Source organism: Podarcis melisellensis (assembly GCF_964234715.1).
Source record: "Podarcis melisellensis genome assembly, chromosome: 10".
NCBI classification, from domain to species: domain Eukaryota; kingdom Metazoa; phylum Chordata; class Lepidosauria; order Squamata; family Lacertidae; genus Podarcis; species Podarcis melisellensis.
The window spans coordinates 68,692,696-68,709,656 of record NC_138542.1 but is presented as its reverse complement, the minus strand read 5'-3'; the positions used below and the strand labels follow the sequence as shown (position 1 = coordinate 68,709,656).

General features: G+C 45.9%; 1 protein-coding gene across 3 annotated transcripts in view; it reads left to right on the top strand.

Annotated features, from left to right (window-relative positions):
• PLXNA4 (plexin A4) overlaps positions 1–16,961 on the top strand; it is a 567,107-nt gene that overhangs the window by 367,067 nt on the left and 183,079 nt on the right. For all 3 annotated transcript variants that reach the window (XM_081926700.1, XM_081926701.1, XM_081926702.1), the window contains one exon: positions 9,181–9,281. In XM_081926700.1, coding sequence (XP_081782826.1) covers positions 9,181–9,281 — 101 coding nt within the window. The remainder of the gene's footprint in view (positions 1–9,180; positions 9,282–16,961) is intronic.

Sequence of the window (16,961 nt, the reverse complement as noted above, 5' to 3'; positions counted from 1 at the left end):
GCTAGGTTGGCAGGAGCTGGGACCAAGCAATGGCAGCTCACCTTGTTGCGGGGATTCGAACCGCCGACCTTCTGATCAGCAAGCCTGAGTGGCTCAGTGGTTTAGACCACAGCACCACCCGCAGGAAACCAAAGAGCAGGACTTGAGCAGAAGAGCACATTCCCCTCCTGTGGTTTTCAGCAGCTGGTATTCAGAAGCCCTGTTGCCTCCAACTGAGAGCATAGCCATCATGGCAAGGAACCATTGATAATTCTCTATGAATTTGTCTAATCCACTTGTAAAGCCATACAATTTGATGGCCATCACTGCCTCCTGGAGGAGAGCGTGTTCCATCGTTTTAACTATGTGCTGCATGGAAACGATGCCTTATGAGGAACGGCTAAGGGAGCTGGGCATGTTTAGCCTGGAGAAGAGGAGGTTAAGGGGTGATATGATAGCCATGTTCAAATATATAAAAGGATGTCACATAGAGGAGGGAGAAAGGTTGTTTTCTGCTGCTCCAGAGAAGCGGACACGGAGCAATGGTTCCAAACTACAAGAAAGAAGATTCCACCTAAACATTAGGAAGAACTTCCTGACAGTAAGAGCTGTTCGACAGTGGGATTTGCTGCCAAGGAGTGTGGTGGAGTCTCCTTCTTTGGAGGTCTTTAAGCAGAGGCTTGACAACCATATGTCAGGAGTGCTCTGATGGTGTTTCCTGCTTGGCAGGGGGTTGGACTCGATAGCCCTTGTGGTCTCTTCCAACTCTATGATTCTATGATTCCTCCTCCTCCTCCTCCTCCTCCTCAATAATTTCTACCCCGCCCATCTGCCTGGGTTTCCCCAGCCACTCTGGGCTGCTTCCAACAGAATATTAAAATACAATAAACATTAAAAGCTTCCCTAAACAGGACTGCCTTCAGGTGTCTTCTAAAAGTCTGGTAGTTGCTTTTCTCTTTGACATCTGGTGGGAGGGTGTTCCACAGGGCGGGCGCCACTACCGAGAAGGCCCTCTGCCTGGTTCCCTGTAACTTGGCTTCTCACAGCGAGGGAACCGCCAGATGGCCCTCGGAGCTGGATCTCTGTGTCTGGGTAGAACGAAGGGGATGGAGATGCTCCTTCAGGTATACTGGGCCGAGGCCATTTAGGGCTTTAAAGGTCAGCACCAACACTTTGACTTGTGCTCAGAAATGTACTGGGAGCCAATGTAGGCCTCTTTCTTTTATCTGTCCTGAAAGTCCAATATGCCACTTCATGTCCCTGAGTCTAATGTGATAAGGGAGGGAGAAAAAAACCCTCTCTCTATCCACTGTCTCCATGCTATGTGCAATTTTAAAAACTTTTGTCATGTTGCCTCTTACCATTTCCCTAAATAAAAAAGTCCCAAACTGGTAAAAATGTATAAATCTAAAACAAATAAGTGTTGGAAATGTAAAGAGAAAGAAGGTTCTTTTTATCATATGTTGGGGCCTTGTAGAAGGTTAAAGCTTACTGGGAAATGATATATAATGAAATGAAAAGAAGGTTTAAAATAATGTTTGTAAAAAACAGCAACAACCCCCCAGAAGCTTTCCTTTGGGGAATTATAGGGACAGAACTACCCAAACTGTATAGAAACTTAGTCATATATGCTACTACAGCAGCAAGAATGTTATTTGCCTCCAAAATGCAAAGAAGTAGAAGTCCCAGCAAAGGAAGAATGGATACAAAAACTTACGGAATGTGCAGAAATGGCGAAACTTACTGGAAAAAATAAGAAATAAAGACAACAACTTTTTATTAACGAATGGAAGTGGTTTATTGAATATTTACAGATATGTTGTAAACAGATGAGAGCATTGGAAGGGTTATTGCAATAACCTGCAGTTTCATAAGAGTATATATCTAAAGCAGATGAATAAATGAACAAATTAAGTTAATTTGGATATGCAGAAGATATTAAAAATAAATTTAAGGAACCGTGGAAAGAGTGGGGAGGAAGTCAAGTTTTGAAATGTTAAAATGACTGTGAAATTATTGAAATGTATAAACCTGAAAATTATAAATAATGTTTTTAAAAACAGTCCCAAACACTGCAACCTTTATTCATAGCAGACTTGTACCATCCCCTTGACCTTTCTGATGGCCCTTTTCTGAACCTATTCCAAATAACTAGCTCTGTTATCTGTCGATGCTAAGTTTTCTTTCATGTGTCAGTTGCTGATGGTTTTTCGGATTCTTTATTCATCTTTTCACTTGGCCTGGCCTAGGCAGCCATTCTCACACCTTCAGATAGAAGGCTGTGCTCAGGCAGCCCTTTAAATAGAGGACTGTCTTCTGTAAAACAGAACTCATGGCCCCTCCACGCTTCCAATATCCCGTGCACATTCATCTGACCTTTATTTTTTTAAATCGATTTTCTTTTTCTAATCACGAAAGGGCATTGCCATTTGAGCTTCGGGTAGCAACTACATCACATCTTCCTTGCGCTGGGGAAGAGTTGATGGCCAGCTCAGGCACTAAAGGTAAAGGTAAAGGGACCCCTGACCATTAGGTCCAGTCGTGGATGACTCTGGGGTTGCGGTGCTCATCTCGCTTTATTGTCCGAGGGAGCCAGCGTACAGCTTCCGGGTCATGTGGCCAGCATGACTAAGCCGCTTCTGGCAAACCAGAGCAGCGCACGGAAACACTGTTTACCTTCCTGCCTTCCTACCTTCCTATTTATCTACTTGCACTTTGACGTGCTTTCGAACTGCTAGGTTGGCAGGAGCAGGGACCAAGCAATGGGAGCTCACCCTGTTACGGAGATTCGAACCGCTGACCTTCTGATCAGCAAGTCCTAGGCTCTGTGGTTTAACCCACAGCGCCACCCGCATCCCTCAGCTCAGGCACTACCTTTCCTCATACCTTCAAATGTTGCGGTAGGCAGTGGTGGACCATGGCACCTCAATTTCAGTGCCACCCTGCACAATGCCAAAATCCAGATGGGGCCCCCCACTTCTTGCCTTCCATTGGATGTTGTAGTCGCCATGACCCAGAAGATTGATGGCCAGTGTGATTACACCAATCACTCCACCCTAGATCTGCCTTTGCTGTGTGAGTCCCCCACCATTGCTTCATGCTGATCAGTGATGCAACCCAATAGACCCAACCGAAATTGAAATTGACATACTTTATTGTCACTTGTACAACCTTTATACAGTGAGATTACACAAGCACCCATCAGCTCTCTTAGTCTCAATTCCCCCCGTTTAGTGACGCACACCCACCAAACCCGAAAGTCAGTTGCCCTGTTGTTCTCTTTTCATTCAGCAGATATTCTTCAAGATATGGCAACCCTACATTCTGACTTCTGTCTGCCTTTGAAAAATAAATAAATGCCCCCAAATAGCAGAGCTAGTTATTTTTCAAGACATCATCACCATGAATCCTGGCCTGTCAGTTCATAGCTCATGTCCTGTAACATTTCTTGGAAAGTACCCATAAGGCACAGGTGTATTCTCTGGCAATCTGTCACTCATTGCTGTTTGGGAGTTTAGTGCTGACGGGATTCAATGGTGCTTCATCAGGGAGCTGCTTTTGCCCCTCCGTCTCAGTTAAAAAACGGCCTCACTCTGCTGACGCAGGGATCCTCAGGGGGAAACGTGGCAATGACTGATGACATCGCGTTTGTCCAGCCAGTAGTATTTTTATATCCCCCCTGGGCAAAACGGGCCTTTTCTGACCGACGAGGGAGCTTCAGGGATGGCAGATGTTATCTGGAAAGCCATTTCAAAGAAAGCTGGGACTAGACAATTGTGGGTGGGGGGAGCTAATATGATGGGGTGGTGGAATAAAGAAATGGTGGTGTCAGGGTACTGCCATTGGAACAGGGTAAGGAAGCAGAGGGGCAGCTGGGTTACAGGGAACTTCCGAAAATCTTGCGGAGCTGTTCCTCTTCCTGTGGTGACGAAAGCCACACCTCTAGTGGGGAAGAGGAGAAAGGACCAGAGGATGTTGCTGGGAGCCTCAGCACCGCTCCTGGCCAAGCCAGCCAGGAGGGAAGCATGCCTCTTCCGTCGCCCACCCTGCGCAGAGGTGTAAAACACAAAGGAAGGAAGGAAAAGGCTGGGGGTGACGAAGCTCTTATGTTGGGGACAAAACCGGAAAAAGCCACTCCCGGATTCTGCTAGCGATTGAGGCAGACATGAACTTGTGGCTCTGCACTGAAAATAGTTTTGCACCAAAATAAAACCTGTAAAAGACATGTTGGAGTCCTGAATGGTTACTCATGAGCAACCACTATTGCCATCTGACAGGTGGCATGGATTGGGGGAAGGGAGAGGAATAATTACCATTTGCCAAAATGAACTGGTACTGTAAAGGTTAAGAATAAGCAGCACAGTGGTACCTCGGGTTAAGAACTTAATTCGTTCTGGAGGTCTGTTCTTAACCTGAAACTGTTCTTAACCTGAAGCACCACTTTAGCTAATGGGGCCTCCCGCTGCTGCCACGCTGCCGGAGCGTGATTTCTGTTCTCATCTTGAAGCAAAGTTCTTAACCCGAGGTACTATTTCTGGGTTAGCGGAGTCTGTAACCTGAAGCATATGTAACCTGAAGCGTATGTAACCCAAGGTACCACTGCATTTGTGTTTGTGAAAGGAATCACAAAATCACAGCGTTGCAAACAGTCAGGTTTCTTGTTTTTGCAGGTCTCCACCTGCAACTTACCTTCACGTGCCCTTTGGGAAAACTAGTTGCCCCAAGTGAGTTTATGTTATAAACAAGGAAGCATTACACAAACCTTTTGCCGCATGCAGTTGTGTGGATGTGGGAAATGCCAGAATACTCTGGCATTGGTTCCTCGACTTCAGAGGAATCGCCTCATCAGTGACCTTGGAACTGCTCTCTGGTTGGTTTCATCCTTGGGGAATAACAGAAGGAAACTCAACTTTGTGCAGATTGGAAACGTGTGTGTGGAGTTGCTTGACTCATAGGAATCCCTCTGAATCCAACTGAACTGCTTTTCCGTGGCAGCAATTACGCCCTTAACAGGAATCCGAGTGCCCTGAAAGGCACGGCTCTTCTGTGTAACCTTGACTCCGCAAAGGTGACTTTATTTACCTGCTCTCCTCTCCTTGTGGCACCTCCGTTAAATCAGACAAGGAGCCTTCCCTTGAAGTCATGCAACTTGATTCTTCGAAATGTCATTACTAGGAGTGCTGGCGTGTGGTGGAGGTGTCCCACTGGACCAGAGAAAGCTCCATGATCATCGCAGCATGGGAGGAAGCATTTTTAGCACCAAGAGGCTCGGGCTGGAAATGGGTCAGATGTGGGAGAATGGCTGTAAATGTGCCCATAGAAAGCTTTGTCCTTAATAGTGGGGAGAAATCATTGGAACCTAGAGGGTGCCTGTTCATCAGTAGTGGCATGATTTTTAACACACAAAGTGATTTGTAAACTCTTTCCATAATAATAATAATTTATTATTCGTACTCTGCCCATCTGGTTGGGTTTCCCCAGCCACTCTGGGCGGCATCCAACAATGACCAAAAATACACTAAAATTACACGCATTAAAAACTTACCTGAACAGGGCTGCCTTCAGATGACTTCTGAATGTCAGGTAGTTGTTTATCTCTTGGACATCTGATGGGAGGGCATTCCACAGGGCGGGCGCCACTACCAAGAAGGCCCTCTGGCTGGTTCCCTGTAGCTTTGCTTCTCGCAATGAGGGAACCGCCAGAAGGCCCTCGGCGCTGGACCTCAGTGTCCGGGTAGAACAATGGGGGTGGAGACGCTCCTTCAGGTATACTGGGCCGAGGCTGTTTAGGGCTTTAAAGGTCAACACCAACACTTCGAATTGTGCTTGGAAACGTACTGGGAGCCAATGTAGGTCTGGTGTTATGTGGTCTCGGCGGCTGCTCCCAGTCACCAGTCTAGCTGCTGCATTCTGGATTAGTTGTAGTTTCTGGGTCACCTTCAAAGGTAGCCCCACGTAGAGCGCATTGCAGTAGTCCAAGCGGGAGATAACTAGAGCATGCACCACTCTGGCGAGACAGTCCGCGGGCAGGTAGGGTCCCAGCCTGTGTACCAGGTGGAGCTGGTAGACAGCTGCCCTGGATACATAATTGACCTGTGCCTCCATGGAGTCCAAAATGACTCCCAGGCTGCGGACCTGGTCCTTCAAGGGCACAGTTGCCCAATCAGGATCAGGGACCAGCCCGCCCCCTGTCCCCCAAGAACAGTCCTTCTGTCTTGTCAGGATTCAACCTCAATCCATTAGCCGCCATCCATCCTCCAACTGCCTCCAGGCACTCACACAGGACCTTCACCACCTTTGCTGGTTCTGATTTGAAAGAGAGGTACCTTTTGTGTTCCATCTACTGCTTTAGTTTAATTATCAGGGACCACAGTTCTTTAATGTTCAGAGACCATAGTTCATTTATCTGGGACCACAGAGAGAGCCTCTTTGCTGGTCAAACTTAGGAATGGCAAGAAATTCAATTCAGTTAACGTATAAAGGCAAACCTACCTAATTCGTCCTTTCCAAAACAATATGAGAACCAAAACATGGCTGTCCTTCAAAATTTTGCAGTGCAGACTGTGATCCAAGTACTGTGTACGGAAATGTATATATTAGGGTAAAGTGTGCAGGAAAATGCATGTTGTATCAGGGGAAATTGCTTTGCAAAAATGTGCATATAATGCAAAATTGCATACAAATATGTGCATGCTAAGAGATATTTCCTGGTGAGTTTTCATTAGGACTTTGAAAAATAACAACATGTAAATTGATGTGGAGAAGTGAAAGAAGCTGAAATGGGCGTAGTCACCCATTACTGGGCTTCTCCCAAGAGAGGCTCATCTTGTCTCATCTTACTGGTTTTCCACCACATGGTGAAAACGTGCCATAGATATAGATCTACAGAAGCCTGTAGATATAGATCTACAGAAGCCTTTGATCACCTGTTTCCTTATTCTGTTGCTGACTTTATTGTTCCCAGTTTTAACGAGAGCATTTAATATGCATTCCATTTCACAATGGCCTTTTTTTATAATGTTTCTGAATTTTATGCATGGTGCGCTGTTAATTTTTATTGTTGTTCGTTACCTTGAACTTCCTGAAAAGGCAGGGGATGTGCGTTTGTTAAACATGAATACAAATGAACAAGCCATTTACTGAACCAGACCCTTGGTCCATTTAGCTTAGCGTTGTGTGCTATGAATGGAAGCAGCTCTCCAAAGCCATTTACCACTCCTGTTTATTGCATTTTTATCCCACCCTTCCCACCAAGGAGTTCAAGGTGGTGTGAATTGTTCCCTCACTTATTTAATCGCCACAACGACCCTGTGAGGTAGGTCAGGCTGAGAAGTAGTGAATGGCCCAAGGTCACCCAGTGAGCTTTGTGGCTGAGTGGGGATTTGAACCCAAGTCTCCCAGGTACTTAGTCCAACACTCTAACCACTCTCCCAGTATGCCCCACGGAGGACCTTAAGGTCCATAAATAGCAACACCCTAGAGGTCCCGGGCCCTAAGGAAGTTAGATTAGCCTCAACCAGAGCCAGGGCCTTTTCAACACTGGCTCCGGCCTGGTGGAACGCTCTGCCTCATGAGACCAGGGCCCTGCGGGATCTGATTTCTTTCCGCAGGGCCTGTAAGACAGAACTGTTCTGCCTGGCCTTTGGCTTAGAATCAATTTGATTCCTTCCCTCTCTTTCTTTTTCCTTTCTCCTTCTGTGATGGAGCTCCTATTTGGGGACTTTTTTCTGGCCCACGTAGGACCAGACTGGATAGTTAGCCTTGGTGAAGACTTGACGTTTTCATCCCCCAAAAAGTTTTTGATTTGAGTTTCTACTGAAATTGAGGCTGCATTTTAATGTTGTATTTTAATTTTGTTTTAAAGTTGTATTTTGATCAATTATTTTTATACCTGGTGTTAGCCACCCTGAGCCCGGTCTTGGCTGGGGAGGGCAGGGTATAAATAATTTATCATTATCATTATCATGCTGGCTTTTCTAGGGTGAACCATGAACTCAGTATGTACTCTTGGGCAAGTCACACTCCCTCTTCAATACACACTCACCTGAGTCAACTTGGAATACCTAGACCCACCTTACAGAGTTGTTGGATGCCTCTCCTGGTCTGCCCCACAGAGGACCTTAAGGTCCACAAATGACAACATTTTGGAGGTCCCAGGTCGCAAGGTGGTTAGATTGGTCTCAACTAGGGCCAGGGCCTTTTCAGTACTGGCCCCGACTTGGTGGAACGCTCTGTCACAAGAAACTAGAGCCTGCAAGACAGAGCTGTTCCACCTAGCCTTTGATTTGGACTCAGTCTGACCCTTATGTTTCCCTCCCCTTATGGTCTTGATTTATTGGCTATTTTAAAATGAGGCTGCATTTTAAATTTCATTTTAACTTGTATTTTAAATTGGTTTGTTTTTTCCTTCCTCTTTTCCCCCTATGAGGTTTTTACTGTGATTTTATTGGTGTTAGCCACCCTGAGCCTAACTCTGGTCGGGGCGGGTGGGGTATAAATATTTGTTGTTGTTGTTGTTGTTGTTGTTGTTGTTGTTGTTGTTTAGTCGTTTAGTCATGTCCGACTCTTTGTGACCCCATGAACCAGAGCACGCCAGGCACTCCTGTCTTCCACTGCCTCCTGCAGTTTGGTCAACCTCATGCTGGTAGCTTCGAGAACACTGTCCAACCATTTCGTCCTCTGTTGTCCCCTTCTCCTTGTGCCCTCCATCTTTCCCAACAAGGGTCTTTTCCAGGGAGTCTTCTCTTCTCATGAGGCGGCCAAAGTATTGGAGCCTCAGCTTCAGGATCTGTCATTCCAGTGAGCACTCAGGGCTGATTTCCTTCAGAATGGATCGGTTTGATCTTCTTGCTGTCCATGGGACTCTCAAGAGTCTCCTCTAGCACCAGAATTCAAAAACATCCATTCTTCGGTGATCAGCCTTCTTTATGGTCCAGCTCTCACTTCCATACATCACTACTGGGAAAACCATAGCTTGAACTATATGTACCTTTGTTGGCAATGTGGTGTCTCTGCTTTTTAAGATGCTGTCTAAGTTTATCATTGCTTTTCTCCCAAGAAGCAGGCGTCACCATCATTATTATTATTATTACTGGGAGGTATACATGAATAGGTTTTGAGTCTATAGGGCTTCACGACACTGTCTGGAATTGCAAACCGAATGCTCGCTCAGCATGACTCTTCTCCCCTTATCATCCACAGCTCACCCGAGTGCCGGTGGAGTCCTGCGGACAATACAAAAGCTGCAGCGAGTGCCTGGGCTCGGGGGACCCCCACTGCGGATGGTGTGTGCTCCACAACGCGTAAGTGTGTGGGTTGCAGGGTCGAGGGATGGGTGGGGGCGCGGCAGGGGCAGCAGGCCCCAGGGCTGCCTTGCCATTTCCTTCCTCCCCAACCTCACATTTTCTCACTGCCGGCTGCGACACAAAACAAAGCTGCAAATGGGCACAGCAGCCGTCCCTGGTGGGACGAAGGCAGTCGCTTGGAAAGGCAGCCTGAGAGTTCCAGCTTGAGAAAGAGAGAGGCAGGGTTGCTTTCTGAAGATGGGGAAATGTGTCCTTTGGTAGAATTTAAAGGACAAAAACAATTGTCACGGCGAAAGTCAGGGAACCTGTACCCTGCTTCTTCTCCCTGATAGAAAAAAGGCAATCATGGAACTGAGAAATTACACAAAACAAATGAAATACCGTGAAAATTCCTGAAACGAGAACTAATTGACTTAGAAATATTATCTTGTGGAAATAAACTAAATAATAAAAATCCAAAAGTTTAAGAAAAACAATTAGAAAAAACCTAAAATTGAACAAAGCCTTAACAGGATGCCGGCTACAAACCTCGTTTCACTGAACTATTCAGTTTCCTGAAAAGGAAATAGAAAAATCATAAACTTTAAATGACCAAAATTTCAAAAAAGGGGTAGAAGCCCCCAAAATTCTGAAGTATTATAATCCTCGCTTGACCTAGGTAAAGCAAAGCGCAGTAATAAAGGATAGAGGACTCAAAAGTACAGTTACTAATACTGAATTTACAAGAAAGGTTTGAAAACCTAAATGGCAAGTTTTAAACACAGCCCAGCTTGAAGGAAGCAAAGCACAGTGATAGAAAGTTGAGGACTCAACTTGTGAAAATTCTAGTGCTGCTTTTACAAAAAGGTTTTAAAACCTAAATGGCACAAATTCAAAGAAAGGTATACAAGATAAGCTGCTTTTAAACAAACTGAAGAACAGGGCTGAAACGCTCTGCTCACTGAGCCCAAACAAAAGACATTCTGTGTGTTGCCTTTGAGACTAAGGGACCATCTATCCTATAGACGTAAACTGGTCTATTAATTAAAATAATTAATTTCCTTCGTGACGGACCCCTTTTCCTGCAGCATAGGCTGCTGTCTGCTTGTAGCTCGCTAAGATCTGTATTGCTTAAGTGGATCTGGGGGGAGCTGGTGGGCAAGGGAGCGGGGAGCTGCCTTGCAGCAGCGGGATCGCATTTGTGGGCTGCCTGAACCTCTGATGCATCGAGGCAGTCCGGCAAAGGCCCCCTAAGATGCCAAACCAGGCCTGGAGATAGAATTTGCTCTGCACTCCGAGCCTTGATGGAAACATATGCTGCTGCTTTTGCTCTCTCTGCATGGAGTCTCCGGGACTGATGTCCAGAAGAGCAATTTGCAGCTTACACTGTTTCAAAGGCTACCCCAGGGCGCCAGCAGTCAATGCAAAAGCAGCCGTGAGAAGATGGTAGCTGAGCGCTGGAGAGAGCTTTGGCTATTGGACGCATTGCTTTCCTTTCCTGGCTCCCTCCTCTGCTTGAGAGACTGACTTCTCTTTCCAAGGGGCGGCCTGGCATGGATCGGGGAATTGATTTCTGCGACTCTTCTGTCCTAACCTTACAGGGGGGAATTTGATTCCGTGTGTGCAGGGGGGGGGGGGAGAGAGAGAGAAGGCAGCTTGGAAAATAAGGGGGCATTGATTGGGTTTTACGTGGCATAGAGGGGGATCTGGGAAAAGCGGGCCATCAAAGCTTCAGAGTGCAGTATCTTTTGCCTGCATCTAATTCTCAGGTGCTCTCCTCCATCTCCTCTCACTGCCTCCCACCGCCCAACACACACACAGAAACACACACACACACACTGCATCAAAAGCCTCAGAGGCCACGATACAGGGGCCTCTTTAACCTGCAATGTCTTGCTTGGAGGGTGCAAATCGGAAAGATGTCCAATTAGCTGCCATGGAAGTCTCCGGGGGAGGAGAGGGGAGGCGAAAAAGGAAACCTGACTGAAAAGTTAATAGCTGGCTTAGGAAGGAGAGAGAGAAGGAACAACACTCTGCCTAGGCAAACGTGGTGAGCAATGTCTGAACGCAAGGTCATGGCAATGCCATGGGACTGGAGGGGCATTTTCTTGGCAAGGTCTATGCCTGAATTCAGAATCTGATGCCCAGCAGGGTACCATATTGCTGCCTGCCAGCTACACTCCTCTGCTCCCTCTTTTGAAGGCCTCTGTATACAAGGCCCAATTCCTGGACGGTCTTGTCTCCTTGCAATACCTGGAAGACTGGGGTTTGCCTGCAAGCTGCCACCATGTTATCCCTTGACACTTGATAGCTGTGTTTTTAGATTCCTCCCAAGTCTCCTTCTTGACCTCTGCAGTAGGTCCAGGCAGTGGTATTCATAACATTTCAAACAAAGCATTTCAATTTTCACCAGTCATATACAACATTACCTCATTTCATGTTTTACACATGTGCAATAAGCACTAGCAATTTTCCCACCATGTTCTGTTACGTTGTGTTAGTGTGTATGTTGGGAACCTGTGTTACATGTAGCCATTTGCACCATGTAGCAACTTATGTTCTAGCTTTGAGCTGTGTCTTTGTGATTCACGCATTAGCTGTGTTTCTGCCCCAATGTGGCCCAGCAACTTGCAAAATCATCAGTTTCATAACATAAGTAAGGTAAAGGGACCCCTGACCATTAGGTCCAGTTGTGACCGACTCTGGGGTTGCGGAGCTAATCTCGCTTTATTGGCCGTAGGGATCCGGCATAAAGCTTCCGGGTCATGTGGCCAGCATGACTAAGCCACTTCTGGAGAACCAGAGCAGCGCACGGAAATGCCGTTTACCTTCCCGCCGGAGCGGTACCTATTTATCTACTTGTACTTTGACGTGCTTTTGAACTGCTAGGTTGGCAGGAGCAGGGACTGAGCAACGGGAGCTCACCCTGTTGCGGGGATTCGAACCGCTGACCTTCTGATCAGCAAGTCCTAGGCTCTGTGGTTTAACCCACAGCGCCACCTGCATCCTCATAAAGTAAGAGGCTACCATAACTTCTCTATTAGAAGCACACTCAAGGATTTACAGGGGTACAGATTATTACATTTACTGTGGCCCTTTGGGCGACTGCCACACACCCACTGGAATTCTAAATAAATTCTAAATCACCCCGAGAAAGATGCAGGGGAAAAGGGGGGAACTTATTACTTTCAGGAAATTGTAGGCGCTACTCCTGGAAGATCTGGACTATGGTGATGAAGCCTGTTTGGGTTGGAGAGTATGCATTTCACATCTCTTAGCTTTCCAAGAGCTTCTTAGCAAACTTTCCTCAAAGGGGAGGAAAACTCCATTGAAGCTGCTGATCTCAGATTATTTTGTCGGGCTGGGAGGAGGGAAGGTTTTAATTTTACCCTTTCAACTTTTCCCTTCCCTTCTGCTGCCTCGGCCATGGAAATAAATATTGTCTGGTCTCGGCGGGTAACTCAATCCCGCCATTCACAGGCAGGTCCTCATCGATCGACCTCCGCTTTACCTTTCTTGGTCAAAGTCTTGCGAGCCGCTAAGCGGGGCCTCAGGTAATCCAAGCTGCCTTCAGAGGCTGTGATAAAAATCAGGCTCTTTGAAAGCCTTTCTCCCTTGCCTTTCTGAATGCCACTCTGCCTTGCCAACTTACTTTGATGACTGCTGCAGGAGGATGAAGCCCTCCTCGGATCCTGGCAAGCCGAACTTGGGGCAGACTCGTGGCAATTCGTTCATTTTAAATTACCTGATCTCGATGGCTTTAAAAGAGAATTCGACAACTTCTTGGGGGATAGGGCTAACACTGCTTACTTGCCACAGTGGTTATGCTGGAGGCAACAATGCTTTTGAATACGATACGACAACGATACGATAATCTTTCTTGTCATTGTCCCATGCAGAACAACGAAATTGAAAAAATCTACATCAGACATTCAAAAACCCACAAGCCTGCTATCCCAGCCTGGTTAGCCCCTAAAAACTCTGATATACTCACATAAAGACTACCTTACACTGCGTTTAAAACCAAAATCGCATTTAGGTAGAAACTGTTTCTCAGGCAGCTAGTCCTAGTCTTTATAACCCTGTACCTTCTTCCACAAGGCACTATCCTGCGCTATCTCTGCAGCTTTCTTATGGCACCTTTGGAAGCATGTTAGGCGCTTTTGCATTGAATTTGGGCATGGGAATCCACTGGTTAATTCTGCTTTACTTTTCATTTGTCAGAAACCTACTTGCATGGCAAGGTCCCGACCCCCCCGCCCGGTAGTTGAAATGATAATAATAATAATAATAATAATAATAATAATAATAATAATAATAATAATAATAATTATACCCCGCCCTCCCCGGCCAGAGCCAGGCTCAGGGCGGCTAACACCAGTAAAATTACAGTAAAAACATAATAGGGGCTTTAAAATACAGGTTAAAATGCAATTTAAAATGCAGCCTCATTTTAAAAGTAGCCCGTATATCAAAACCATAAGGGGAGGGAAACATAAGGGTCAGACTGAGTCCAAACCAAAGGCCAGGTGGAACAGCTCTGTCTTGCAGGCCCTGAGGAAAGATGTCAAGTCCCGCAGTAGAGCCCACAACCCCACCTCCTCCTTAAGGCAGAAGTGGCTTTCTCAAAAATTGCAGCAGATGAACTTAAGATGAAGATGTTGTGGAGAACTGAATAAATTTCCTTATTCAGCCTCTCTGTAACATGATTTGTAAGTCAAAAGCCTGAGCCGTTTTAGGCATATCTCCTCCAGGCAAACGATCTGTTTGCTTTCTGCTTGCCTGACTATTTGAGTTGCTTCCCTTTCTCTCTGCCTCCTTCTCCTTTCTCATATTCCTTTTTGGATGTGCCAAATTCAACACCGTTTTCTTAACAGGCCCACGTTGCAGCATAAAATTTGATTTCATGCGATTCATTATTTGCACCTCCAGACATCCAAAGACGAGCTCAAAGCCACTTGCAACAAGAAGAATGCATCGACCAATAAAAGCACTTCCCGAAACAAAGTAAATATGCAATAACAGTATAGCATAGTGGCAACGAAACACTTTGGGCTGGCCCTGTCTCTGTGCAGCTCCAGAAATGAGAGACCTGGATGTGAGAGAGTGTCTCTGCTGGCGATCCCAGAGAATTCTTGCCAGTCAGATGTAGACAGTTCAGAACTAGTGAGACCAATGGCTTGGCAACAGATAACATACCCTCCAACATTTTTCAAATAAAATAGGGACATTGTATTCCATAATATTGAGGGACGGGTGGCGCTGTGGGTTAAACCACAGAGCCTAGGACTTGCCGATCAGAAGGTTGGAGGTTCGAATCCCCGTGACGGAGTGAGTTCCCGTTGCTCGGTCCCTGCTCCTGCCAACCTAGCAGTTCAAAAGCACATCAAAGTGCAAGTAGATAAATAGGTACCACTCCGGTGGGAAGGTAAATGGCATTTCTGTGTGCTGCTCTGGTTTGCTAGAAGCGGCTTAGTCCTGCTGGCCACATGACCTGGAAGCTGTACGCCGGCTCCCTTGGCCAATAAAGCGAGATGAGCTCCGCAACCCCAGAGTCGGTCACGACTGGACCTAACGGTCAGGGGTCCCTTTACCTTACTTTACTTATTCCATAATATTAATAACTTTATTATTTATACTCCACTCATCTGACTGGGTTGCCCCAGCCACTCTGGGCAGCTTCCAACATATATAAAAACAGAATACAACATTAAACATAAAAAAATCCCTATACAGGGCTACCTTCAGGTGTCTTCTAAAAGTTGTAGAGTTACTTATCTCCTTGGCTCAGGTGTTGCATAGCTCTATACCTTCCAAAATTTCTCTGATGAAAATAAGGACGTCCTAAGGACATTCCGGGATCAAATCAGAAACCAGGATGGCTTCTGTAAATCTGTGTCTATCCCTGGGAAATAGGGATACTTGGTCTGGGATAAGACTCTAGGACCAACCCAAGAGGTGGGATTAGCATGGAGAATTAGAGGCCAAGGAAGGTTGGAAGATTCAGGACAGACAAAAAAAAGTACCGTATTTTTCGCTCCATAAGACGCACCTGACCATAAAGACGCACCTAGTTTTTAGAGGAGGAAAACAAGGAAAAAACCATTCTGAACGAAACAGTGGATGTATGATTTTTGTCGTTCATTCTGTGGCCACAGACATGATATGTGATTTGACGGTGAGTTTTGGGTAGCCCAATGCAAAAATCCCGGGAATCCATGTGGATCCGTGCTTTGTAACCACGTTTTTGCGCCATTGTGGCCCCACGAAACAGTGGGTGTGGTTTTTTGGGTGCAGGCTGTAGCCATGGACATGCTATGTGATCTGATGGTGAATTTGGGGTGACCCAATGCAAAACTCCTGAGGCTCCATGTGCTTTTACCTTCCCTGTCCCAGGCAGCCTCCTTTATCTCTAGAGTCCTTTATCTCCCTCCCGATCGCTTGACGATCAGCAGCTCAATGGCTTTGTTTCAACACCCCCTTCCCTCTTTCTAAAAATAAAAGCATGATCTGCTTTTCGCCCCTGGGCAAATCAACTCCAGGGACCATGCATTCGCTCCACAGACACCCCCCCTTACTTTTTAGGAAGAAAAAATGCATCTTATGGAGCGAAAAATACGGCACCTCTTCATGCAGTGCATAGTTAAACTGTGGAACTCCCTTCCACAGGAGGCACTGGTGGCCACCAACCTAGATGGCTTTACAAGATGATTAGACAAATTCACGGAGGAGAGGGCTATCGATGGCTACGCTCTGCCTCCACTACTTCTGAGTACCAGTTGCTGGAGACCATATGAATATGTATCCAAACAAACCCCTGTGTTGCAAAGAGAACATCAACAATGTTTAGGCAACACAATAGACAATCTTTAGAGAATTCCTTCAAATCATAAAAAGTTCAAAATGAAATCTTTAGTCTCAAAGTCTCTGAAAATCTTTAAATGAAGCGAGGTACCAAACTTTGTACAGTGGAAGACAAGCTGTGAAGCTTTGTGTATTCAACAAATATGATGTCCAACACTGAACAGTAATTCTGGATATTGACTCCTGTTTCGTAGAATTCTTCATCAGCGTGGTGGGAGGATATAGAATGCTTCACAAACTAAAAATAAAATAAATTTTACAGAATATGACCTGCATGCCATATCACTTCACAAAAATTATAAACTACAATGCAAACAGTAATGAAAAAGAGTACACACCCCATCTTATTTCGAATGAATGTATATAAATGAAAATATCAAATGCTCATGTAATAATGTAGTCACTTCTACTAACAATATTTTTTGAGAAACATACAAAGCCAACTCCAGCTGATGCTGATAACAAGAGACTTTGAGACTAAATATTTTGAACCTTTTAATGATTTGAAGGAATTCTATAAAGATTGTCTGTTACGTATATATATGGCCATCATGTTGCCTAGACATTGCTGGAGACCATTGCTGGGCGCAACATCTGGGGGTTAGGGTTAGGGGGTGCAAATCCACGGGTTAGGGGGCACAAATTACTTGCCTTGCCCCGGGTGCTGACAACCCACGCTACGCCACTGTCAGAGGCTTAGCACTCTGCCAAACCCAGGAGACTTCTAAGCAGACCTGGCACAAACCACTCCTCTCTCCAGACAATAATAGGTCAGGGTTAGGCCAAGGGAGGCAGCGGTGGGGCATAGCTCAGGCAGTTCCTTTTTGTTGCGCC